The 25317-nt window shown below is 36.9% G+C and overlaps 3 protein-coding genes and 1 long non-coding RNA gene across 4 annotated transcripts in view; 2 read left to right on the forward strand and 2 right to left on the reverse strand.

Annotated features, from left to right (window-relative positions):
- Nucleotides 1-1182: 1182 nt before the first annotated feature.
- LOC107838015 (uncharacterized) lies at nt 1183-2495 on the reverse strand. The gene is made up of 2 exons (XR_001664064.1): nt 2396-2495; nt 1183-1691 (listed from the first exon to the last, which is right to left on the reverse strand). It is a non-coding gene; the product is annotated as an uncharacterized LOC107838015 (long non-coding RNA).
- LOC103148262 (opsin-3) lies at nt 2423-12414 on the forward strand. Its single transcript, XM_007566944.2, has 4 exons — nt 2423-2858; nt 6050-6369; nt 10386-10637; nt 11804-12414. The coding sequence occupies exons 1-4, from the start codon at nt 2546-2548 to the stop codon at nt 12086-12088; spliced, it is 1170 nt and encodes a 389-aa protein (XP_007567006.1). The 5' UTR covers nt 2423-2545; the 3' UTR covers nt 12089-12414.
- On the forward strand, nt 12123-18934 carry LOC103148276 (opsin-3-like). Its single transcript, XM_007566965.2, has 4 exons — nt 12123-12173; nt 12437-12772; nt 16818-17069; nt 18228-18934. The coding sequence occupies exons 1-4, from the start codon at nt 12123-12125 to the stop codon at nt 18510-18512; spliced, it is 924 nt and encodes a 307-aa protein (XP_007567027.1). The 3' UTR covers nt 18513-18934.
- A 3206-nt stretch (nt 18935-22140) lies between these two features.
- Nucleotides 22141-25317, reverse strand: part of kmo (kynurenine 3-monooxygenase) — a 21616-nt gene continuing 18439 nt past the window's right edge. Inside the window, exons 14-15 of the mRNA XM_016679054.1 lie at nt 24486-24571; nt 22141-22896 (exon numbers count right to left, since the gene is read on the reverse strand). Of these exons, the coding sequence (XP_016534540.1) occupies nt 22723-22896; nt 24486-24571 (260 nt within the window). The 3' untranslated portion in view covers nt 22141-22722. The remainder of the gene's footprint in view (nt 22897-24485; nt 24572-25317) is intronic.

Here is a 25317-nt window from a genome sequence, read left to right on the forward strand (position 1 = left end):
GTGTGTGTGTGTGTGTGTGTGGGGGGGTGTGTGTGTGTGTGTGTGTGTGTGTGTGTGTGTGAGGAAGATTTGCTATTTCTAACCAACCTGTAGGCACAGAGAAATGGGGTCACACACCAACACTGTGACATGTTTCCCTCTGAACAACATCAGGCGACGGAGGAATGTGGAAATGTCAGAAAATCAGACCAGTTGTCAGCACATCTGGAATATCAGACAATTTAATATTTCAGCAAAATCAGATGATCTCAGAGGCATTCTTCTTTGAAAAATTCAAGATGGCTGCCATGGTCATCAAGGAAAATGTTTTCTTGCACTAAAATAATATTTGTTGTTGTTCACTTTAACACATCCTGAATGTCACCATTAGTAGTAAGTATTTTACAGGTAATTACTTTTTGTATCAAATCTTACATAATTGGATCCATAAAAATCATATTTACTGATAATTATTTGGCTTTCAAGATGGCCGCCATACATGTCATGAAAAATAGATTTTTGCATTAAAGTAGATAAACATGTTTGGAGTCAAATCATAGTCTACATATGGGATCAAAAGTTCATACAAGTCATAAAAATAGGAAACATTTTATTGGTTTCAAAGGCTCAAGTTGGGCGTCCATTTTGAAATTCAAGTGACTAATGGGAAGATGACAAACTTGAGGGGTGAGAATACATATTTTTATGCTTGTATCCATACTTTAAATATTTTTGCAGTAAAGCAACAGTGTTATCACAGAGACAAAGTTTCAGGAGCCTCTTCCAGCTCTGAGTCCTCCATTATTCCTCCATAAGTTAATTACGGTAATTAAACTCCACGGCTAAATTCTTCCATGTACAGAGAAGAAGCTCCAGGGAGAAGATGAGCATTAAAAACAGACACATTGCACCTGGACTGGATGTAATACACAAGTCCAAACATCTGTGAAATGCTCTTGATGTTAATGAATTGACTTTTAATTGGATCTGAAGTGTCCCAGACGGTCCTGCAGTTAAAGTGGTACATGTAATTAAACACTTAAAGCCCATTATGTGGGCTGTAATTACGTCTTTAATGGGAACAAAAGCAGAAAATGGAGCTACGGCCTGGAGAATGAAGACGCTCCAGCTGTTATCAGTTTCACGTCAGAAACGGAAGATGACCGACACTGCCAGATTTTAAAGTAAAAATAAAAGATACTGAGGTGTAAACAGCATTTTATGCTAACTAATAAAATACATCAAGATTCATGAAAGTGACACAACCAGTTAAATCTTGTCCACTGATTTGATTTGTTTGTTTTCAAATCAAATCAAATCAGAAATACTTTGTTCATTAAAAAGCTGTGGATTGTGATGGATCTCTCGTAGCAGTCAGTCTTGCAACGACTCTGAAGACGCCTCTGACTCAAGACTGTTACTCTACGACAGTCGCATGACTGTCCTGACATGCCAACAGCTCCATTTCCAGGCAGGAGAGGAAACATCTCCCAGCAACATGTCCTGAATGACACCGTCATCAAACAATGCTAATCCACCTCATTTGCTTTTGCTGCTCCTTCCTTGGTCACTTCCTGGTCCAGTGGTTAGAAAGACGAGCAGAGAAACGGATTCTGGGACATGATTCCTGCCCGTCATGATTCATGCTCTTCTGGGATTTTGGGTTTGTAGTTCAGGAAATATTTGAGTTGTTGACATTCTAGTCAGCTGCCCTGTTGTTTAAAAAAACCCAAACAAAACAAACAAAAAAAAAACAATAAGTTGTTGCTATGGTTACGCATCCTAGTTTGCAAACTAAATATTGTGCACGTAAACTAAAAATTTAGTTTGAAAGCTAAATATTTAGCTAGTTAGGAAACCAGAAAGCTAAATTTATAGTTTCCTAACTAGATGTTTTAGCAAATTACAAATATGTAATTTGAAAACTAAATATTTAGCCTTCAAATTAATAATTAGTTAAGAAGTAACTAAGAAATATTAAATATTAAGTCACCAAAGTAAATATTTTAAGAACTAAATATTAATTTGGTAGCTAAATATTTATTTTGCAAACTAAATATTAATATTTTTAACTAAAGATTCGTTTGAAAGCTAAATATTTAGTTTGTAAGCTAGCAAAATATTTAACTTCCTAACTAAATATTTGATGTGGAAGCTGAATATTTAGTTTGCAAACTACTAATTAAATATTTAATTTGAAAACTAAATACTTAGTTTGTGAATTAAACATTTATGAATAACATGACTTTGAAAATGAACATCCACATTTTTACATGTGCATCTCCATCTTTGCAGGAAGATCTGAAACATTTAAGCCAAATCTGAAACACCTTTCTGACGTCACACAGCATGGGGGTCAAACTCTGCGCTTTAATTTGAAAGGTATCGCGGAAAGGAAACACCTTGCCTTGCCCACCTTGACTTCGTCACATTGACCCAGTTTCATCCAAAAGCGCTCGCGCTGCTTGCTGGTTTGAATGAGCGGCGCGCGCGGCTCCTCGAGCGCACCTTGCCACTCGCCTCTTGTGCGCCTCACTATGCTGGAAACCAAGTTTGCGTCCCCGCGATGAATCCGGCCAACGAAACCGAGGGAAGCGCTGACAGATACCTGTTCGCGGATGGAACCTACAAACTTCTGGCGGTCGCCATCGGAACCATCGGAGTGTTCGGGTTCTGCAACAACGTGGCGGTGATTTTACTCTACTGCAGGTTCAAGAGGCTCCGCACGCCCACCAATCTGCTGCTGGTCAACATAAGTTTGAGTGATTTTCTGGTGTCGGTCGTCGGGATAAACTTCACGTTTGCGTCGTGCGTCAAAGGCAGGTGGATCTGGAGCCAGGCGACATGCGTCTGGGACGGATTCAGCAACAGCCTGTTCGGTGAGAAAACACATCCGATCCGTGAGAAAATGTTTTCTTTAAAAGCGCTTATTATTATTATTATTATTATTATTGATCAAGTAATGTCATTAAAACACAGTTTATATGAATAAAATTAAAACCTTACAATATGGCAGCATTGACAAGATATTGATTATACTCCTAATCAGTAGACGGATACTTTATTTCAGAGTCAAAGATATACGCACATCCACAACCATCCAAAATAGTACATGCATAATATATAAAGTTAAATTGACTAAAATGTATTACAAGACAATGTTTATCGTCTTATTTACAAAAGAATTTGATTATTTCTTTATTATATAAAAAGGTTTGTAAAGCTTTTTTTTATTAAAACAGAGCTACATTTTTATTATTACTATATGATCACTGCATCATGCAGATTTTCATTGAATTGTTAGTGTTTTTAATGCATTTCTAATAGTGTACGAAAGAGGCTGAAGATGCTTTTTTAATTAAAATTGAGCATTGCATCATGTTAGTTGTAACAAAAATGAGTTGAATTATTTGTTTATTTGAATTAATGTCTAATACTGTATAAAAAGGTTTACAAACACTTGGAAAGCTGATCTAAATGTTTTACTTTTTGCCTCTTATTTGGAAAAGCTGCATGTTTTTGAACTGTAGAGGTCACTGCATCGTGCAGATCTAATATTTACTGTCTTAATAAAAATGAATTGAATTGTTTATTTATACTTTATAACGTATAATAATGTATAAAAGGCTCAATAAAAGACCTTGAAAGCTTATTTGGTTAAAACTGAGCATCCAGGAACCTGAATGTGTTGCCTTATCAGGAAAAGCTGCTGGTTTTTGTACTATAAGGGTCATCGCATCGTGCAGATGCGTCTCCTGACATCTTGTTGGGATGACACACATTCCCACTCATTTCCATAAGCAGAGCTGTATTTAATAATGAAGTGTGAACAGGCACTTTTTGGCTCCCGCCACCGTTCGACCCACAGCCCCAGAGGAGGGCTGAGTGATAATGAGCTCATTAGAAAAACCCTTCCAGCCTTTTTTTTTGTTTTTTGTTGCTTTTTCATCGTTGGAGTGCTGGACAGTTGCCCTCCACTCCTGTCATCCTGCCGTCCTTTAGCTGACATTGCATTGTGAGCCTGCAGGATGTGAGGAACACGTCTGCCTGCCTCTGTCAGCGCGCAGTACTGCAGCAACGCCTTTGGTTTTTGTTGTTTTTATCTTTCATGTTTGCATTTCAAACATGTCACAGGAGACGTTGCAGATCAAAAAGATGGAAAGTGGATGCGATTCTCGTACTGTACATCTTATTTCACCAGCAGAATGTGGCAATCTGCTCTGGCCTACATTCACAAAACGAAGCAAACCTGGAAGATAATGAAAGTTTAAACTAAATTAATGAGTGTTCACTCATAAATTAGATGAAAATGATCTTTTCTTAACGTCTTACGATCCAAGGTCACACAGATTAAAGAGCTGCAAGAAAAAATGAGGTAATGATGGTTCATCTTAAAAAAACTACATGTTTATAAAAGCTCTGATTTCTTTATGTTTTTCTGAATTCCTTGTTTTGTAATCTAGATTTTATTCTTGACTAAAGGGTGTCGAATGATGTTTTTATTTTAAAAAATGGAAGTTATATACTTTACAGTAGGACTGAAGTGATTAATCGTGATTAATCGATTAGTGAAATAATCATCAATGATGCTCAGAATGTATCACTCTGATGGGTTTTATTTGTTAAGTGTTTTGGGATTCAGTAGACTTTTTACTAAAGCTGAGCTATTTTACTTAAAAAGCAGACAGATTTTAAAAAATCCAAGAGTTTTTCAGTCAGTTTTGAAACACTAACATAGATAAACGACTGTTTACAAGATGAAAATCTACTTTCAATTAGGGCTGAAACAATTAATCGTGACTAGTCCCGACTAGTCACGATTAATCATTCCATAATCATCAATTAGTTGAGAATTATGTCAAAACTGTACAAAAAATGTACAAATTTTTCATTTAAGATTAAATTTTAGCTTCATCTAGTTCACTTTCTGTTAAAAAAAAAATCACCTTTTGCTACCCAGTTATTAATAGTTTCAGCCAAAGTATAAATCAAAAGATTAGCTTTGCACTCTATTGATGCTGAATTAAGCAGAAAAGGCTGAACGTACCACATTCTAGAAGCATTGATCAAGCGTTTACTAAAGCAATGTTGTTGTATTTTAGACAATGAAATGTTTATTTTCTTATTTAAAAAGGATTTTTCATTTGCATCTTTCTAATATTCTCTGTAAAAAAGGCTGAAATGCAAAATCTTCAGAATTTTCCGATTCTTTTATCCGATTAATTGTCAGTATATACGATTAATCAATTACTGAAATAATCGTTAGTTGCAGCGATGTTTTAAAGTTGCCCCACTGCTTTCAGATGTGCTTCTTTTAAAAGTTGGAACGATCTGATGACAATAAAAGCTGCTGCACTGACAGAAACAAGCTCTCCACTGTTACTCTCTGCTACGCTTCAGCTAGCTTAGCCTGTGAAATTTGACTTTGATATTTAACACCTTGGGCTTCTGTCTCTTTAAAACGGCGCCTTCTGGAAGTAATCACAACATGGCTCCTCTATTAACCCTTTAACAACGTTTTTTATCAGAGTTTTTTGAGAAGTAGCTCCTATTATGAGCTCAGCAGATGCACAGTTCTACCAGGTGTTTGCTAATTGCTGCTGGCTAGTCTGAAGGAGCTGAGTGGGGAAGTTGCAGAAGCTCGTTAGCTCAGAGGTGGAGCTGCGCCTTGAAGGCGAGGCTACGTTCACCCAGGCGTTTTGGACAGCTGAGTGGTTTCCATGGAGATGAAAGGATTAATCAAACATTCATGAAAAAAATCAAAGCAACACTCCAGGTATGTTTCTGATGAGAGAATGATGTAAAGCTGAGAAAAGTAGATTTTACATCGTACTGCCCCTTTAAAAAAGCTTTAAGAGTCGCTCTGAAATGACTGCTTGGCGTCCGGTTTACACCAGGGCGTCAAACTCATTTTCATTTTGGGCCAAATCAAAATCATGAACGCTCTTAAAGGGCCGGCGGCTGTGCCAGATTGTGTTGTTAAAACCAGATTTGGCCCCCGAACCTCAAGTTTGATGACGACTGTGATGAAGGCAAAGAGACACTGAGTCGCCGCTCTCTCTCCTCCCAGGCATCGTCTCCATCATGACTCTGGCGGCTCTGGCGTATGAGCGCTACATCCGGGTGGTGCACGCCCAGGTGGTGGACTTCCCCTGGGCGTGGCGGGCCATCGCCCACATCTGGCTGTACTCGCTGGCCTGGACCGGGGCGCCTCTGCTGGGCTGGAACCGCTACACGCTAGAGATCCACCAGCTGGGCTGCTCCCTGGACTGGGCATCCAAAGACCCAAACGACGCCTCCTTCATCCTCTTCTTCCTCTTCGCGTGTTTCTTCGTGCCCGTTGGCATCATGGTCTACTGCTATGGCAACATCCTCTATACAGTGAGAATGGTAAGGCTGCGGATGTATGTTTTTGTTGTTTTACAAAAACCTTTTGCTCTGCTGGAATAAATTCTCCCTGCAGGTGACATTTCAACCATATTAAATTCATAATTTTGAAATGGCAGATCCACCGTTGGCTCTCTAAAGCTGACATTTCAAAGCTTTTCTGCTCTAATCCCAACAAATTGACAATAAAGTCTGGCTCCTCAATATTTTCTAGCACTTAAACCACACAAAAAAATAAAAAGCCTAAAGACAGCAAGCTAACTCACAATTCTGAGTAGCAAAGACCGTTAAATACCTGAAATATTTACATCCCGACTCATTTGATCACTTTAATTAATATAGAAACGGAAATTTTCCAAAAATTCAATCTTCAAAAACCAAAATGTTTGATCAATCGATAAAGTTAATCATCACCCACTGCCAGTTTAAACGTTGTGATAAGGACTTCATCATCATAGCAACACTGGATGCAGTGTTGCATTAAAGCAGGTTTCATTCTGCCACTGTAACAATGTTATCTGATAATAATGGACCGAGCTGGCAGAGCAGACAGCAGGAGAGATCCGAACTGAAATGGTCATTAAGCTCACAGCGAGCAGAAGCAGAAAGAAAAGAATCCCAAACATCCAAACGGCAGGTGTGACGCTTTAAAATAAAACATGAGGGAAATAATGATGAACAGTTGCAAAACAGCAGGAAGGAGCAAGAATGAAGCTTTGACCAAAGTAGTTACATGCAAAGAAAATGAACATATAAAATAAACTCATCATTCATCTTTATATAAGTACACTCATATAGCAAAGTCTGCTCTTTCAAAACCAAACAAGAACTACTAAAAGCAGGGAGAAAATTTACCTTGGTAATAAAGACCCTTCTTTAAAAATAACTTTTTATTATGTAACTTGTGAGAAACATGAAGAACTGAAGTTATAGACTGATAAACATTAACCATGTTGTTGCACTTTCCATGCTTGTTTTAATCCAAAATAGTCCAAGAAAGCTTTGAAATTATTACAAACATTATTTGACAGAATCTCTGTTTGGCATAGAGTAATTCAGATGTGGTCTGAACAGTCTAAATATGTACGTTTTTATGTATAAATGTGGTTCAAACTACTTTAAAAAATATTGAAACAGTTATTTAATTAATCACTGCAATAATTTATCACAATGTTTCCACTGGGCACACCACAGGGAGGCGCCGGTTATCCAAAATTCACATATTTTTTTACGTTTTTGTACTTCCATTTGGGTCTCAACTGATTCTAAAAACAAAGCAAGCACTTAAAAAATACCCGTGTTTGGAAAATTAGCCGTTTCAAAATCCTCCAGATTGCCAAGTCACAAATCAACAGGCACTGCACTGTTACCTAGCAACCCCGGCAGAGTTCCATCTGTTACCTAGAGACCCAAATGGAACTCCAGCATGTTTGGTCAGCTGGTTTTACCTCTGTTTACTTTGTACAATGGCAGCTGGAAAAAGACAAGTGTTTTGTTATTGACTTAAAATCCAGAAACCACCTGCTGCATTCTTGTTGGTTATACAGGAGGCTCCACTTCTGATTTTCAAAGATGTACGGTTGTACAGCTTCGTATCTGTTTGCAGCCGTTTTCAGGTGCGAGTGTAAATGTTGAGTTGGGGGCTCGAGGCTGGCAGCAACTTACTAGGATTTAAAGTGACAAGAGACCCTAAAACGACTCATTCTGACAAAAATCTCAGTATCTAGGGATGATTCTGTGGAAAAAATATGTTTTGTTTAGGCCATTGAATTATCCTAACTTGTTCAAGGAAGCGTAATAGATCCCACTTAAAATAAGCAACAGAAAAATCGGATTGGGTTGATATTTTCTGCCTCTTGCTGCCCTTCATGTCTTGCCACCCAGGGCAGAGAGCCATTTGACCCAAAGACAAAATATACTCATCACAAGACATTTCACTTCCAGGTCAGTTCGACTCACACGTAAAGATAAAAAACATAAATAACAAACCTTTAGTGCTCATAAGCTGTGGTCAGTTTTTAGACTCCTGAAGCACAAATACCACTTCGCATCACTTCCTATCGCCCTGATTTGTTTAACGACTTTAAATGTCACGTCTTCTAGGTCAGCTCCTCTCATTGTTTGCGCTCGGATAGCATTTCCACTTCGTTGTGTTCATTTCATCACTTCTGCTTTAGTATCTCCCACAGTGAGCTCAGATTGAAAACGTTACCTGATATACCCTCAGGTTAAGATGTTCCTTTGAAAACATGGACTCAATTATGGATTTTTTTATGCTGACTCTTTCTGACTCTTGTGGAGATTTCTTTCATTACATTAAATCTGCATGTAAAAAAAAAAGAAGACCAGGCTTAATTCAGTTCAAGTGACCCACATGTCTTTGTGAATCACAGTTTCCTCCCTTAAATATTCACCATCTTGCGGGAGGTGTGAGCAGCTCCCTCCTCTGAGACCCCCGAACTCGAGCTGCAGAAAATTCCCAGAACGGCGCCGAAGCCTGAGAGGAGACTCATCGCACTTCACGGCGATCCGGAAAAATCTTCAAAGGAAAAAAACCCCAAAAACACTCTGAACGCTGCAGAGATTTCACTCCAGAGCAGCTGGCCTGCTTTTCCAGACACAGAAAAACCCATCAGGCGTCTGAAGACCTGGAGAGCAGCAGATCGCCAACATGGAAATGGAGAAAAAATAAATAGATGCTATGAATTAAACCACTAAAAACGGTTATTAAATGATTACAGAAGCTCATTTTTTAATTCAAATTAAAATTCAAAGCAAAATTAAACGTTGTGACTCATATCAATTGAAAATTCTTCAAAGATCTCCTGTAGCAGTCTGTACTGCAGCAAATTTGAAGAACCCTCTGTCTGTTTTTCTAAGACAGTCTCTTTAATGTACCTGTTGCAATAAATAAATAATAAATAGTCTCAGAAGTTATTGGAATAAAGAATAATATTGGTTTTAAACCATTTTCAAGTAATATGATGGTCTTGGGATTCTGGTGGTGGCAGAATCATGATGTGGAGGACAAGGAAACTGGTCCTAGTTGATGCAAGGATGGAAAGAAACACATTGGAGGCTAAACCGTCCACCAGGACTGAGGTACAAACGACACAAGCAGATGTTAGAAAAGCCAAGATGTTCAAAAGTTCAAAACTTTGGCCAAAACTGTTGACTCAAAAGAAAGAAAAAAAAAGTAGCCTGATATTTATTCCAGGTCTAATACAACTACATTTTCCCTAAGAACTCAGACATTTTCTGATTAATATCAGCGATGTTCTAGAATAGCATTTGAATTTTAGAAATGTTTAAGTTTCTTTTAGAAAGTTTAATTAATGCCAAAACTTCAAAATGTTTTTACTTGTATCTTTTGACCACTGGAGCTCAGAAAAGTAATTTTTCTAGAAAATTTCTGAGATTACTGAGAATTTTTTTACTACTTCTTTAATTTTGCATGTTTGCTGAATAAAAGAAATATCTAGTTTTCAGTTTATTTTGGGTTTGACTGAATAAATTTATTCTCAGTAATTAGAACGGGATTTGGGTCACTTTCTCTCCAAACATTTGCTGTATTTATCCAAGTTTAAAAAGGAATAAAAGCTGATTTGGTTGCAGCAAAGTTGGCTTTTCAAAGTCTCTGGATAAATTCAGTTGTAACTTTTGTTAAAGTTTTAACAAAAACAAATACTTTATGTTGTACTTTACATTTTTTTGTGTAAGAAAATTATGTTGATAACATTTTTTTTATCGTGATTGCAAGTTAAAAGTCTACATCTACAGGCCAAATTTGTATCACTTTTGAATTATAGTTGGGAGCTGCACAAAATTAGTCTAAGGGCCACAAATGGCCCCTGGACCACACTTTGGACATCCCTGATCGATGTGATGATTTCCATTGTCAGTCTGCAAACAAAAATAAATTAGATTTCCAAACTGGAATTGAATTCAACACCTCATAATTCAGATTTGCCGCTGAAGATATTAAAGTCTTAATTTTCTGTTTCTTTTCATTTCTGCAGCTGCGTTCACTGCAAGACCTGCAGACGGTCCAGATTATAAAGATCCTGCGCTACGAGAAGAAGGTGGCGGCCATGTTCCTACTGATGATTTCCTGTTTCCTGGTGTGCTGGACGCCGTACGCCGTGGTTTCCATGATGGAGGCGTTCGGCAGGAAGGCCATGGTCTCTCCCACCGTGGCCATCATCCCGTCCTTCTTCGCCAAGTCCAGCACGGCGTACAACCCCGTCATCTACGTGTTCATGAGTAGAAAGGTTTGTAGGCGGTCTTTCTCAAACCGCTGGCGGTCCGCGGGCGCCCCCTAGTGGTCCGCAAGGTACTGCACGTAACCACCGTTTATGTCCTGTGACGTCAGCTCAAAGTGCGACGCATACAGCTAGCTACAGCTAGCTTGAAATAATGATGGATAAATGGCTTACAACTGGGTCACTCAAAAGAAAAACTGAAGATATCGATGGAAAGAAAACAGCTGGATTATTTATTATGTGATCAGAGGAAAATGTGTTGTTCAAGAACGATTCGATTCTTTTGAACGGCTCTATGCCGTGAACTGTAGGACTCAAGTTTCAGTTAATGAGAACTGTTCTTTGTCTTTGTTTGCTTATAAAGCTCTGTCACACGTCAAGAACTATTGTCATTTTTAACTAATTAAAAATTATTACATTAACTTAGTTAAATACAATACATACATATAACATAAAAGCTGGTGAATGATTTTATATTTAAAAAGAGGATTTTACCATGCTAAGTTATGTCTTATTTTAAGTGTACTAAGATATTTACACAAGAAACTGGACCAAAATTACTGGTAAGACTTTGTATTTTTGGAGTGATGGGAAAATAATGCAAGTTCGTTTTCTGAAATATAAACGTTGTTAAATATCGATGGCTAAACAAGTGAGAACTGGCGTCATCAGAGTTGAGTAGTAAGTAGTTACATTTTAGGAGTCCTTCTACTACGCTGTACTTTTTACTTTTACTTCAGTCATTTTATTATGAAGCATCACTAATCTAATTGGAGTAAAATTTCTGGATTTTCTACCCACTGCAGTTTTTTGTTAAAGTTTCATAATGTTTTTATTGGAAGAAACTGATTTGGGAAGATTCTTTTATTTTTTTGTTACTTGTAAGAATTATTGTCATTTTGGTCCTTAAAATACTAAAATTTCCACTTAACTTTATATTTTAGTCGTCTGATGATGCAAGTTTTAAATATGAAGTGATTGATAATTTGTTGGGTCACTCGGTACATGAGTAGACTTTCTACCAAATACTCAAATACTTTTTTACCCCTACTTGAGGGATTTCTTGCTACTTTTTACTTTTACTTGAGTAAAAATATGTTGAAGTATTGCTACTCTTACTTGAGTGTAATTTTTGGCTCTGATCATTGTCATCATATGTTTTCGTCTTCCTGCAGTTCCGGCGTTACTTCCTGCAGCTGCTCTGCTCCCGGCTCTTCCATAAGATCTCCTGGCTGCAGCAGAACCTCAAAGAGCGGCAGCTGACGCCCGCAGAGCGCCCCATCCGTCCCATCGTCGTCTCCAGCGCCTGCGACTCCAGGGACCGGCCCAAGAAGAGGGTCACCTTCAACTCCTCCTCCATCGTCTTCATCATCACCAGCGACAACTTCCAGCAGTTTGACGTCACCTCCAAGGCCAGAGATTCCTCGCAGGTGAACGTCATCCAAGTGAGGCCGCTGTGACCTTTGACCTCTTGGTAATGCCTTATGACCAAACATGCAGTTCCACGCCAAACTAATCCCACCTGACCTCCACGGCTGTTTCTGTGTCTGAACGCAGCCCCAGACTTTTTACAACTGACTGTAAATACCCAACAGGAGGCAACATCCTCATTAGACATCAGCTGTGGTGATATTAGGTAATTGCATAGTTGATTAACTAGTTTTATGTCATGCAGTGTGTGGGAGAGTAGCTGCATTTCTGTTACAAATCAGCTCAAAACTTTGTCAACATTCTACACTAATGCCGGAAAAACACAATTTTGCAATTGTGATGTTTAAGTTAAATGAGAAACGGGATTAAAATCACAGCTGAATAAGTNCCCAGGCATCGTCTCCATCATGACTCTGGCGGCTCTGGCGTATGAGCGCTACATCCGGGTGGTGCACGCCCAGGTGGTGGACTTCCCCTGGGCGTGGCGGGCCATCGCCCACATCTGGCTGTACTCGCTGGCCTGGACCGGGGCGCCTCTGCTGGGCTGGAACCGCTACACGCTAGAGATCCACCAGCTGGGCTGCTCCCTGGACTGGGCATCCAAAGACCCAAACGACGCCTCCTTCATCCTCTTCTTCCTCTTCGCGTGTTTCTTCGTGCCCGTTGGCATCATGGTCTACTGCTATGGCAACATCCTCTATACAGTGAGAATGGTAAGGCTGCGGATGTATGTTTTTGTTGTTTTACAAAAACCTTTTGCTCTGCTGGAATAAATTCTCCCTGCAGGTGACATTTCAACCATATTAAATTCATCATTTTGAAATGGCAGATCCACCGTTGGCTCTCTAAAGCTGACATTTCAAAGCTTTTCTGCTCTAATCCCAACAAATTGACAATAAAGTCTGGCTCCTCAATATTTTCTAGCACTTAAACCACACAAAAAAATAAAAAGCCTAAAGACAGCAAGCTAACTCACAATTCTGAGTAGCAAAGACCGTTAAATACCTGAAATATTTACATCCCGACTCATTTGATCACTTTAATTAACATAGAAACGGAAATTTTCCAAAAATTCAATCTTCAAAGACCAAAATGTTTGATCAGTCGATAAAGTTAATCATCACCCACTGCCAGTTTAAATGTTGTGATAAGGACTTCATCATCATAGCAACACTGGATGCAGTGTTGCATTAAAGCAGGTTTCATTCTGCCACTGTAACAATGTTATCTGATAATAATGCACCGAGTTGGCAGAGCAGACAGCAGGAGAGATCCGAACTGAAATGGTCATTAAGCTCACAGCGAGCAGAAGCAGAAAGAATAGAATCCCAAACAGCGGAAAAAAATAAAAATAATCCAAATTACATCCAGACAAACGGCAGGTGTGACGCTTTAAAATAAAACATGAGGGAAATAATGATGAACAGTTGCAAAACAGCAGGAAGGAGCAAGAATGAAGCTTTGACCAAAGTAGTTACATGCAAAGAAAATGAACATATAAAATAAACTCATCATTCATCTTTATATAAGTACACTCATATAGCAAAGTCTGCTCTTTCAAAACCAAACAAGAACTACTAAAAGCAGGGAGAAAATTTACCTTGGTAATAAAGACCCTTCTTTAAAAATAACTTTTTATTATGTAACTTGTGAGAAACATGAAGAACTGAAGTTATAGACTGATAAACATTAACCATGTTGTTGCACTTTCCATGCTTGTTTTAATCCAAAATAGTCCAAGAAAGCTTTGAAATTATTACAAACATTATTTGACAGAATCTCTGTTTGGCATAGAGTAATTCAGATGTGGTCTGAACAGTCTAAATATGTACGTTTTTATGTATAAATGTGGTTCAAACTACTTTAAAAAATATTGAAACAGTTATTTAATTAATCACTGCAATAATTTATCACAATGTTTCCACTGGGCACACCACAGGGAGGCGCCGGTTATCCAAAATTCACATATTTTTTTTGTACTTCCATTTGGGTCTCAACTGATTCTAAAAACAAACCAAGCACTTAAAAAAATACCCGTGTCTGGAAAATTAGCCGTTTCAAAAACCTCCAGATTGCCAAGTCACAAATCAACAGGCACTGCACTGTTACCTAGCAACCCCGGCAGAGTTCCATCTGTTACCTAGTGACCCAAATGGAACTCCAGCATGTTTGGTCAGCTGGTTTTACCTCTGTTTACTTTGTACAATGGCAGCTGGAAAAAGACAAGTGTTTTGTTATTGACTTAAAATCCAGAAACCACCTGCTGCATTCTTGTTGGTTATACAGGAGGCTCCACTTCTGATTTTCAAAGATGTACGGTTGTACAGCTTCGTATCTGTTTGCAGCCGTTTTCAGGTGCGAGTGTAAATGTTGAGTTGGGGGCTCGAGGCTGGCAGCAACTTACTAGGATTTAAAGTGACAAGAGACCCTAAAACGACTCATTCTGACAAAAATCTCAGTATCTAGGGATGATTCTGTGGAAAAAATATGTTTTGTTTAGGCCATTGAATTATCCTAACTTGTTCAAGGAAGCGTAATAGATCCCACTTAAAATAAGCAACAGAAAAATCGGATTGGGTTGATATTTTCTGCCTCTTGCTGCCCTTCATGTCTTGCCACCCAGGGCAGAGAGCCATTTGACCCAAAGACAAAATATACTCATCACAAGACATTTCACTTCCAGGTCAGTTCGACTCACACGTAAAGATAAAAAACATAAATAACAAACCTTTAGTGCTCATAAGCTGTGGTCAGTTTTTAGACTCCTGAAGCACAAATACCACTTCGCATCACTTCCTATCGCCCTGATTTGTTTAACGACTTTAAATGTCACGTCTTCTAGGTCAGCTCCTCTCATTGTTTGCGCTCGGATAGCATTTCCACTTCGTTGTGTTCATTTCATCACTTCTGCTTTAGTATCTCCCACAGTGAGCTCAGATTGAAAACGTTACCTGATATACCCTCAGGTTAAGATGTTCCTTTGAAAACATGGACTCAATTATGGATTTTTTTATGCTGACTCTTTCTGACTCTTGTGGAGATTTCTTTCATTACATTAAATCTGCATGTAAAAAAAAAAGAAGACCAGGCTTAATTCAGTTCAAGTGACCCACATGTCTTTGTGAATCACAGTTTCCTCCCTTAAATATTCACCATCTTGCGGGAGGTGTGAGCAGCTCCCTCCTCTGAGACCCCCGAACTCGAGCTGCAGAAAATTCCCAGAACGGCGCCGAAGCCTGAGAGGAGACTCATCGCACTTCACGGCGATCCGGAAAAATCTTCAAAGGAAAAAAACCCCAAAAACACTCTGAACGCTGCAGAGATTTCACTCCAGAGCAGCTGGCCTGCTTTTCCAGACACAGAAAAACCCATCAGGCGTCTGAAGACCTGGAGAGCAGCAGATCGCCAACATGGAAATGGAGAAAAAATAAATAGATGCTATGAATTAAACCACTAAAAACGGTTATTAAATGATTACAGAAGCTCATTTTTTAATTCAAATTAAAATTCAAAGCAAAATTAAACGTTGTGACTCATATCAATTGAAAATTCTTCAAAGATCTCCTGTAGCAGTCTGTACTGCAGCAAATTTGAAGAACCCTCTGTCTGTTTTTCTAAGACAGTCTCTTTAATGTACCTGTTGCAATAAATAAATAATAAATAGTCTCAGAAGTTATTGGAATAAAGAATAATATTGGTTTTAAACCATTTTCAAGTAATATGATGGTCTTGGGATTCTGGTGGTGGCAGAATCATGATGTGGAGGACAAGGAAACTGGTCCTAGTTGATGCAAGGATGGAAAGAAACACATTGGAGGCTAAACCGTCCACCAGGACTGAGGTACAAACGACACAAGCAGATGTTAGAAAAGCCAAGATGTTCAAAAGTTCAAAACTTTGGCCAAAACTGTTGACTCAAAAGAAAGAAAAAAAAAGTAGCCTGATATTTATTCCAGGTCTAATACAACTACATTTTCCCTAAGAACTCAGACATTTTCTGATTAATATCAGCGATGTTCTAGAATAGCATTTGAATTTTAGAAATGTTTAAGTTTCTTTTAGAAAGTTTAATTAATGCCAAAACTTCAAAATGTTTTTACTTGTATCTTTTGACCACTGGAGCTCAGAAAAGTAATTTTTCTAGAAAATTTCTGAGATTACTGAGAATTTTTTTACTACTTCTTTAATTTTGCATGTTTGCTGAATAAAAGAAATATCTAGTTTTCAGTTTATTTTGGGTTTGACTGAATAAATTTATTCTCAGTAATTAGAACGGGATTTGGGTCACTTTCTCTCCAAACATTTGCTGTATTTATCCAAGTTTAAAAAGGAATAAAAGCTGATTTGGTTGCAGCAAAGTTGGCTTTTCAAAGTCTCTGGATAAATTCAGTTGTAACTTTTGTTAAAGTTTTAACAAAAACAAATACTTTATGTTGTACTTTACATTTTTTTGTGTAAGAAAATTATGTTGATAACATTTTTTTTATCGTGATTGCAAGTTAAAAGTCTACATCTACAGGCCAAATTTGTATCACTTTTGAATTATAGTTGGGAGCTGCACAAAATTAGTCTAAGGGCCACAAATGGCCCCTGGACCACACTTTGGACATCCCTGATCGATGTGATGATTTCCATTGTCAGTCTGCAAACAAAAATAAATTAGATTTCCAAACTGGAATTGAATTCAACACCTCATAATTCAGATTTGCCGCTGAAGATATTAAAGTCTTAATTTTCTGTTTCTTTTCATTTCTGCAGCTGCGTTCACTGCAAGACCTGCAGACGGTCCAGATTATAAAGATCCTGCGCTACGAGAAGAAGGTGGCGGCCATGTTCCTACTGATGATTTCCTGTTTCCTGGTGTGCTGGACGCCGTACGCCGTGGTTTCCATGATGGAGGCGTTCGGCAGGAAGGCCATGGTCTCTCCCACCGTGGCCATCATCCCGTCCTTCTTCGCCAAGTCCAGCACGGCGTACAACCCCGTCATCTACGTGTTCATGAGTAGAAAGGTTTGTAGGCGGTCTTTCTCAAACCGCTGGCGGTCCGCGGGCGCCCCCTAGTGGTCCGCAAGGTACTGCACGTAACCACCGTTTATGTCCTGTGACGTCAGCTCAAAGTGCGACGCATACAGCTAGCTGTTGAAATAATGATGGATAAATGGCTTACAACTGGGTCACTCAAAAGAAAAACTGAAGATATCGATGGAAAGAAAACAGCTGGATTATTTATTATGTGATCAGAGGAAAATGTGTTGTTCAAGAACGATTCGATTCTTTTGAACGGCTCTATGCCGTGAACTGTAGGACTCAAGTTTCAGTTAATGAGAACTGTTCTTTGTCTTTGTTTGCTTATAAAGCTCTGTCACACGTCAAGAACTATTGTCATTTTTAACTAATTAAAAATTATTAAATTAACTTAGTTAAATACAATACATACATATAACATAAAAGCTGGTGAATGATTTTATATTTAAAAAGAGGATTTTACCATGCTAAGTTATGTCTTATTTTAAGTGTACTAAGATATTTACACAAGAAACTGGACCAAAATTACTGGTAAGACTTTGTATTTTTGGAGTGATGGGAAAATAATGCAAGTTCGTTTTCTGAAATATAAACGTTGTTAAATATCGATGGCTAAACAAGTGAGAACTGGCGTCATCAGAGTTGAGTAGTAAGTAGTTACATTTTAGGAGTCCTTCTACTACGCTGTACTTTTTACTTTTACTTCAGTCATTTTATTATGAAGCATCACTAATCTAATTGGAGTAAAATTTCTGGATTTTCTACCCACTGCAGTTTTTTGTTAAAGTTTCATAATGTTTTTATTGGAAGAAACTGATTTGGGAAGATTCTTTTATTTTTTTGTTACTTGTAAGAATTATTGTCATTTTGGTCCTTAAAATATTAAAATTTCCACTTAACTTTATATTTTAGTCGTCTGATGATGCAATTTTTAAATATGAAGTGATTGATAATTTGTTGGGTCACTCGGTACATGAGTAGACTTTCTACCAAATACTCAAATACTTTTTTACCCCTACTTGAGGGATTTCTTGCTACTTTTTACTTTTACTTGAGTAAAAATATGTTGAAGTATTGCTACTCTTACTTGAGTGTAATTTTTGGCTCTGATCATTGTCATCATATGTTTTCGTCTTCCTGCAGTTCCGGCGTTACTTCCTGCAGCTGCTCTGCTCCCGGCTCTTCCATAAGATCTCCTGGCTGCAGCAGAACCTCAAAGAGCGGCCGCTGACGCCCGCCGAGCGCCCCATCCGCCCCATTGTCGTCTCCAGCGCCTGCGACTCCAGGGACCGGCCCAAGAAGAGGGTCACCTTCAACTCCTCCTCCATCGTCTTCATCATCACCAGCGACAATTTCCAGCAATTTGACGTCACCTCCAAGGCCAGAGATTCCTCGCAGGTGAACGTCATCCAAGTGAGGCCGCTGTGACCTTTGACCTCTTGGTAATGCCTTATGACCAAACATGCAGTTCCACGCCAAACTAATCCCACCTGACCTCCACGGCTGTTTCTGTGTCTGAACGCAGCCCCAGACTTTTTACAACTGACTGTAAATACCCAACAGGAGGCAACATCCTCATTAGACATCAGCTGTGGTGATATTAGGTAATTGCATAGTTGATTAACTAGTTTTATGTCATGCAGTGTGTGGGAGAGTAGCTGCATTTCTGTTACAAATCAGCTCAAAACTTTGTCAACATTCAACACTAATGCCGGAAAAACACAATTTTGCAATTGTGATGTTTAAGTTAAATGAGAAACGGGATTAAAATCACAGCTGAATAAGTTTGTTCATAAAAAGTCATGAAAAAACATGCTGCCTAGGCCTGTCGCAATAATCAATTAAACGCATCATAAATTAAAAATGATATCAATAATTTCCATTTACATGATTTATTGTTTTTCTATTTTCTCTCTTTTTAGCAAAAAGTGGATGATAAAAAATCTTCAGTTTAGTGTTTTGGTCTCAGTTAGCCCTTCTTTTGAGGGATACTTTTGTTTTCATAATTAATATTATTTGTTGTTTCTGTTTTGTTTATTTATTTTAGATATTTAAAATGTCTTCCAGTTCCAGTATTAAATGTTCATTACAATTTAAATCTTAATGATCTTTGATTACCCTTATTATTACTTGAAAATGGTATCAAAACAACAATATTATCATTTATCGCAATAACTTCTGGGATGATTTATCGTCCAGCAAAATGTGTTATTGTGACAGGCCTAGAAGGACCATCATCCTCCAACCACTTCCTGTTGTCTCCTTAATTTCCTCCAGTAGTAACGTCCGGTTGTTGAGCACATGCAAAACAAGTTTTTCCATTACAGTTTTGTGAAATACACTAATTTCTAAAAAGCCGAAAGAAACCACCTCATCCTAGTGCAAAACTTTTTTTGTGAGATTGATGTGTTTCTAATAAGCAAATTTATTTCAGTGATTCCAATTTGCACAATTATCAACGGAAACGCAGCTACTATGTTCAGTATTTACACTGCAAAAACACAAAATCTTGCCAAGTAATTTTGGTCTAGTTTCCACTGAAAATATTTTTGTACACTTGAAATAATACAAAACTAAATTACAACTAACTTTTCAGCAAAACGTAGGAGCTTGTTATAAGTAAGTAATTCCTAATATTGACAAAAAAGTACTAGTTCTCCTGGCAGATTATTTCAAATCACCTGTCCCTGCGCTGTTACCTAGCAACACCAACCAAGCCCAGCCCCGTTACCTAGCAACCCAGTTCTAGTTCCACTGGCAGATTATTTCACTTATAACAAGACATTTTCCCATTTATTATATTGTTTCATTTATTTATTGTGATAAATTTCTTATCATAATAATTTTGTTTCATAAATAAAAATTTAATTTGAAAGTATTATTAAATGGAGTTTAACTGGACTGTGTAAAAGTTTAGTGTATTACAAATGGAAAGTTTTGAATGTTTTCAGGAGCAGTATTTGTGTTTGTGAGGCTTTGATTGCTGGGCCATGCAGTCCCTAAAAAAACAAGTAATAAATGGTTCTTATTGCCACAAATATCCACTGCAAAAACACAAAATTTTACCAAGTGTTTTTATCTACTTTGTAGTGCAAATATCTAAGCACACTTGAAATATGACTAAACTTAATAACTTTTCAGCAAGATTATTTACTTGCTTAAATCAAATAATTCCTTAATATTGGTGGAAAAAGTACCAGTTCCTTTGGCAGATAAATCATAACACGTGAAAAATGTTTGCCAACAGAACTAACACTTTTTCATCAATATTAATGAATTATTTCCTTAAAATAAGCTCATATGTCTTGCTAAAAAGTTACTTTTGTCTTATTTCAAGTGAACTAAAATATTTCCACTAGAAACTAGACTAAAAATACTCCAGACAATATTCTGTTTTTGCAGTGTTGCGATAAAACTTTAAATCCGTATTGGGTATCTCTAATTATAAGTGAAATAATCCGCCAGTGAAACTACTACTTTTTCATCAATACTAAGGATGGATTAAGTTAAAACAGGCCTCTTTATTTTGCTGAAAAGTTACGAGTAAGTTAGTTTTGTCTTATTTAAAGTGTATTCAGATATTGGTAATACTTGGTAATACGTTGCTTTTGCAGGTTAAGAGGACAGCGAAGTTTGGGTCAGCTTGTGATTTATGATGATACATTTTGGTTGGTACCCAACTGCAAGTGTGTATAGAAGATGAAAAATAAAGCTTTAGTTTCTTAACCATAAATACATATTACTGTATGTGGATTCAGGAAAGAGACTCTATTTTAAGCGAGCAGGCTTTCATCTCATTATCTAGTGGGATGAGAGCAGACACTGTGAAGTGGCATTTGGTGAGAATATGTGTGAGGATTACAGGAGTTTAATTAGGCAAAAGGAGATGAGATCAGGGTGGGACACTGCGCTCATAACCTCCTGGGTGTCAGCTATGAATAGATATAATGAATGGATCTCCATGTCTAATAAAATCCCTTTTCACTGTGGACCTGAATGACAGAGTGGCCTCTTTGTTTTTTAATGTTTGGGGGAAAGGCTCAAGTGTGTGAAGTTAAACGGAGTTTCGAAGAGTTTTGCATGTTTATTTACTCAATATGTTTGAGTTTGAAACCAGGAAATCATACAAAAATTCTCAGAAAATTTTCAGATTTTTGTCAAATTATATGACAGGATAATAGAACAATATTTGAACATTATTATAAATGGGAAGTTTGTCAAAATTTGTTTATTCTTTGTTTTTATTTTATTTAGTCAACAAGTTGTGTCTTCAGACATTTACTGGCGTATGAAGTGAAGATGCTTTTGGCAGTTGGTGGTTACCATAGCAACCTGTAACCGACAGCCCCTTTTTTCTGTTGTCTGTATTTTTAGGATCAGGTCTGCGTTTTTTATAATTTAACACATACTTGATATATTTTTAACTGTTATTAATGTTGTGCATTTTAACTATTTATCCACTGCTAACTGCTGTTAGCAGCGGTTATATATTTTATTTAATGTATTGAGGCAGAAGCTGCTGAACTGATGTTAACCACAAACTTTTGAGAATAAAATCATCTTACGAAAATAAAGTCGTATGACATTAAAATCAAATACGACAAATTTTCAATGACATGAGAATAGTATTACCTTAACAAAGTTGAAATAAGAGAAAAAGATATGATGAGAAAAAAATCAAGAGTAAAACTGTAATATTTCAAGAATAAAGTTGTCACAAAATCAAAATGTGGGAAAAAAGTTGGACGTCATATTGATAAATATAAGAAAAATGATAAGAAAAAACATCATATTACAGAATAAAATCATCTTTCTTGAAACGACTTTTTTTTTTACACCTTTGTTCAGGTAATGTAACTTAACCTGATAAAAGGTGTAAAAATAGGAGAAAAAGTTGTGATAATCCAAGAATAAAGACGCAATAATACGAGAATAAAATTCATATTAGAATAATAAACTTGAAATAACAATAAAATTGTAATTATGTGAGAAAGATTCACAATAATACTAAAGTAAAGCCATAATAAAACAAGAAGTCATAATATTCTTACCTAAATATGTTGTAATGGGAAAAATTTTTTAATAATATGAGAAAAAGTAACAATGCCACAACAAAGCCATAAAACTGCTAGAATAAGGTAGTATTTCAACATATTAAGGTAGTAATTTTATGAGAATAGCTCAGTGAAAAATAAATAATTAAAATGAGGAATGTTCAGCATCTTTTGAAGTTACACTTTGGTTTCAGTTTTAGAATAAAGGAAATGATCTTTTAACACGTCAGAATCAGATGAACTGGTTAGATCTCGAGAACTGTTCACGCTGTTCTGTCAATAAAACAACTTTTTTCACATCATTTTTAACTTTGGACTTAATTTAAGCATATTATATGGCTGTTAGATCTACAAATAATTAAAAAAAACATAAATCCACACGAATGTACAGAATTGTATTGTGACAAATAAAAATAAGGACTTATTTTAATATTACATAAAGATGAAATATGTTCATTTGGTTTAATTGAAACATCCTAATCTGAAGTCCGCTGCTGCTCCAGACATTATAAGATTTAGTAATTAAATCTGGACGCCGCTCAGTTCGTTCCCACGTTCTGAGGCTCCGTCGCTGCTCCTGTCCGTCAGATCTGAGAGGCGGCGCCGACACTTGGCGGCGTCTTCAGGGCGGCCATCTTGTTCCAGACCTTCTCAGCTGTGATAGCGAGCTTGTTGATGTCTGGAGGATTTTTAATGAGCAGATAGAAGCCGCCGGCAGCAGCTCCCACAGCTCCCAGCAGCAGGCCACGGTTTATCACCTGCAGGGAAACAAACATGTTCATAATAATAAAAACTCCTAATTGGCTGTAATTCCTTAATATACTGTAAGTTTCTGCAAATATATAACGTTTCCAGAGTGAGCTGCGTTTGGTTTTCAACTCGACTGCTTTGTTCAACAAATTCACTGCAAAAACACAAAATCTTACCAAGTATTTTTATTTAGTGCAAATATTTTAGTGCAGTTGAAATGAGACAAAATTAACTTAAAAGTAACTTTTCAGCAAGATGTAGGACTTGTTTTAAGAAAATTATTCTTGAATATTTATAAAAAGAACAAGTTCCACTGGCAGATTATTTTACCTATAACGGAGGAAAAACATCTTAATGAAATAAACTATCAATAAAATTGGAACTTTTTAAATCAATATTAAGGAATCATTGACTTAAAACAAGATATTGAGATATTTTTGTCTTATTTCATGCATGGAAAGATATTTACACTAAACACAGTGTAAATATCTTTGTTGTCTTTTTGCAGTGTATCAACGTTTGTCTATTAATAGTCCAGTTATTCTCACTGTAGGACATCAACTATGGAGAGACATTTCATTCAAAATTCAACAAATAAATTTAATAATTAAATAATGTAATTTGAAAAATTTGAATACATATTCTGTTAAATAAATATTCTCATGAAATAAAACATTGTGTACTTAACTCTCCCCAAAGATTTCTTATTTATTTCAAGATATCTTTACTTATTTCAATATTTCTTGATATTTAATTTTGAATTAAATGGTTCTCCATAATTAGCATGCTGCCCCATTACTCAGCAATTTTTTTGTTTGCTTACTAAAACTAAAGAGATTTTAGATGTTAAACATGTAAAATCAGCTTTATTGCTATAAAGGTTAAGCTAATTCACCAATAACAGCATGATGTTGCCACCACTGTGGCAATGTGTCATTAATCAGCATAGATTAATGAGATTAATGAGAAAACTGAGATTAAATTACACACAGTTGAACTCTTTTCAGGCGACTTTTAAAAATTGATGGTTTGTTTTACAGATTTCAGAGTCAATGGTGTGGAGTAGATTACATTTTCATTCATATTCACAAAACTGACTACTTTTTTTATCCGTCACATAAAATCTCAATAACATTTTGTTTTTGCAAAATGGGAAAAAAAATTCAAGCAGTATAAATCGATTTGCAAGGCAAGTATCAGTGATTCATAGATTAGCATTACTGAGACCAGGCCTTTAAACATAATGGGCTTTACATTATTTCCATGATGCTCTGTTTGATCTCCATCTTCTTTCATGGTCAGGCGGCTTCATGAGGTCGTTTTGTATTCCCCTTCATCACATCCATTTTAACCTTCGCCAACTCATTCAATTTGGGGTTGAAACGATTTATGAGGTTGGCTGTGAAATCCCTGATGTCTCTCTGACTAACAGCAGAGAAACCATTAGCCCGAGTCAGACACTTCCTGGCTCAAATCAGAAACATTTCTGCTCCTCACAGCAACACATTCCAGTTGGAGAATCGCATTTTGAATGCTGCGACTTCACAACAGTGATGGATTAAAGAGGAAAATTAAACAGAAGGAAAAAGAAACTCACTTTGTCCTGCCAATGCCAGCGCTCCACAGCAACATGGTATCTGGTCCTGGTGAAAGTCACCTGAAAAACCAGAAAGAAACCAAAACCTGCAGGTTAAAATGTTTGAAAAGTCTTAAAACACATCTACACTGCAAACACACAAAATCTTACCAAGTATTTTTGGTCTGGTTTATAGTGCAAATATTTTAGAACACTTTAAATAAGACAAAACTAACTTATAAATAAATTTTCGGCAAGATATAGGAGCTTGTTTTAAGTGAATAATTCCTTAATGTTGATGAAAAAGTACTAGGTCCACTGGCGGTTTATTTCACAGTCAACAGTCCCTGCACCGTTACCTAGCAACGCCAGCCAAGCCCAGACCGTCACCTAGCAACACACTCCGAGTTCCACCATGTTATTAATGTTAATAAAAAGTACTTTATTGATCCCAAAGGAAGTTAAATGTTGTTGTAACTCATTAATTCAGATTATAAGTACGGCTGGGCATTTACTGTATCGTTTATCATGATTAATTTCTTATAAGAATTTTCATTGATCATTGTCATGATAAATTCCAATTAATGATTTTTAAAAATAAAAAAAAATTGTCCATATTGTCAAAATGGTTATTTTTCCCTATTTTTTCAGTTTGTTGAATGAGAGTATTGATAAATACAAAGAAATTTGAAAATATTATTAAATGTATTTACTGTACTGTGTGGAGTTTAGTGTATTACAAATGGGAGTGTTTTTCAGAGGCAGTACTTGGTAAAATTTTGCAACGTCTGTCCACAAATAATCCATTTATTCTCACTGTTGGGATATCAGCTACGGAGAGACATTTCATTCA

Source organism: Poecilia formosa, unplaced genomic scaffold (genome assembly GCF_000485575.1).
Source record: "Poecilia formosa unplaced genomic scaffold, Poecilia_formosa-5.1.2 Scaffold201, whole genome shotgun sequence".
Taxonomy (NCBI): domain Eukaryota; kingdom Metazoa; phylum Chordata; class Actinopteri; order Cyprinodontiformes; family Poeciliidae; genus Poecilia; species Poecilia formosa.

Bases quoted from the DNA above. Each gene is read 5' to 3' on its own strand.
- LOC103148262 (XM_007566944.2), top strand. From the start codon at position 2,546: ATGAATCCGGCCAACGAAACCGAGGGAAGCGCTGACAGATACCTGTTC. The intron at 6,370-10,385 runs GTAAGGCTGCGG...TCATTTCTGCAG, and splicing joins TCCTCTATACAGTGAGAATG to CTGCGTTCACTGCAAGACCT. The intron at 10,638-11,803 runs GTTTGTAGGCGG...GTCTTCCTGCAG, and splicing joins ACGTGTTCATGAGTAGAAAG to TTCCGGCGTTACTTCCTGCA.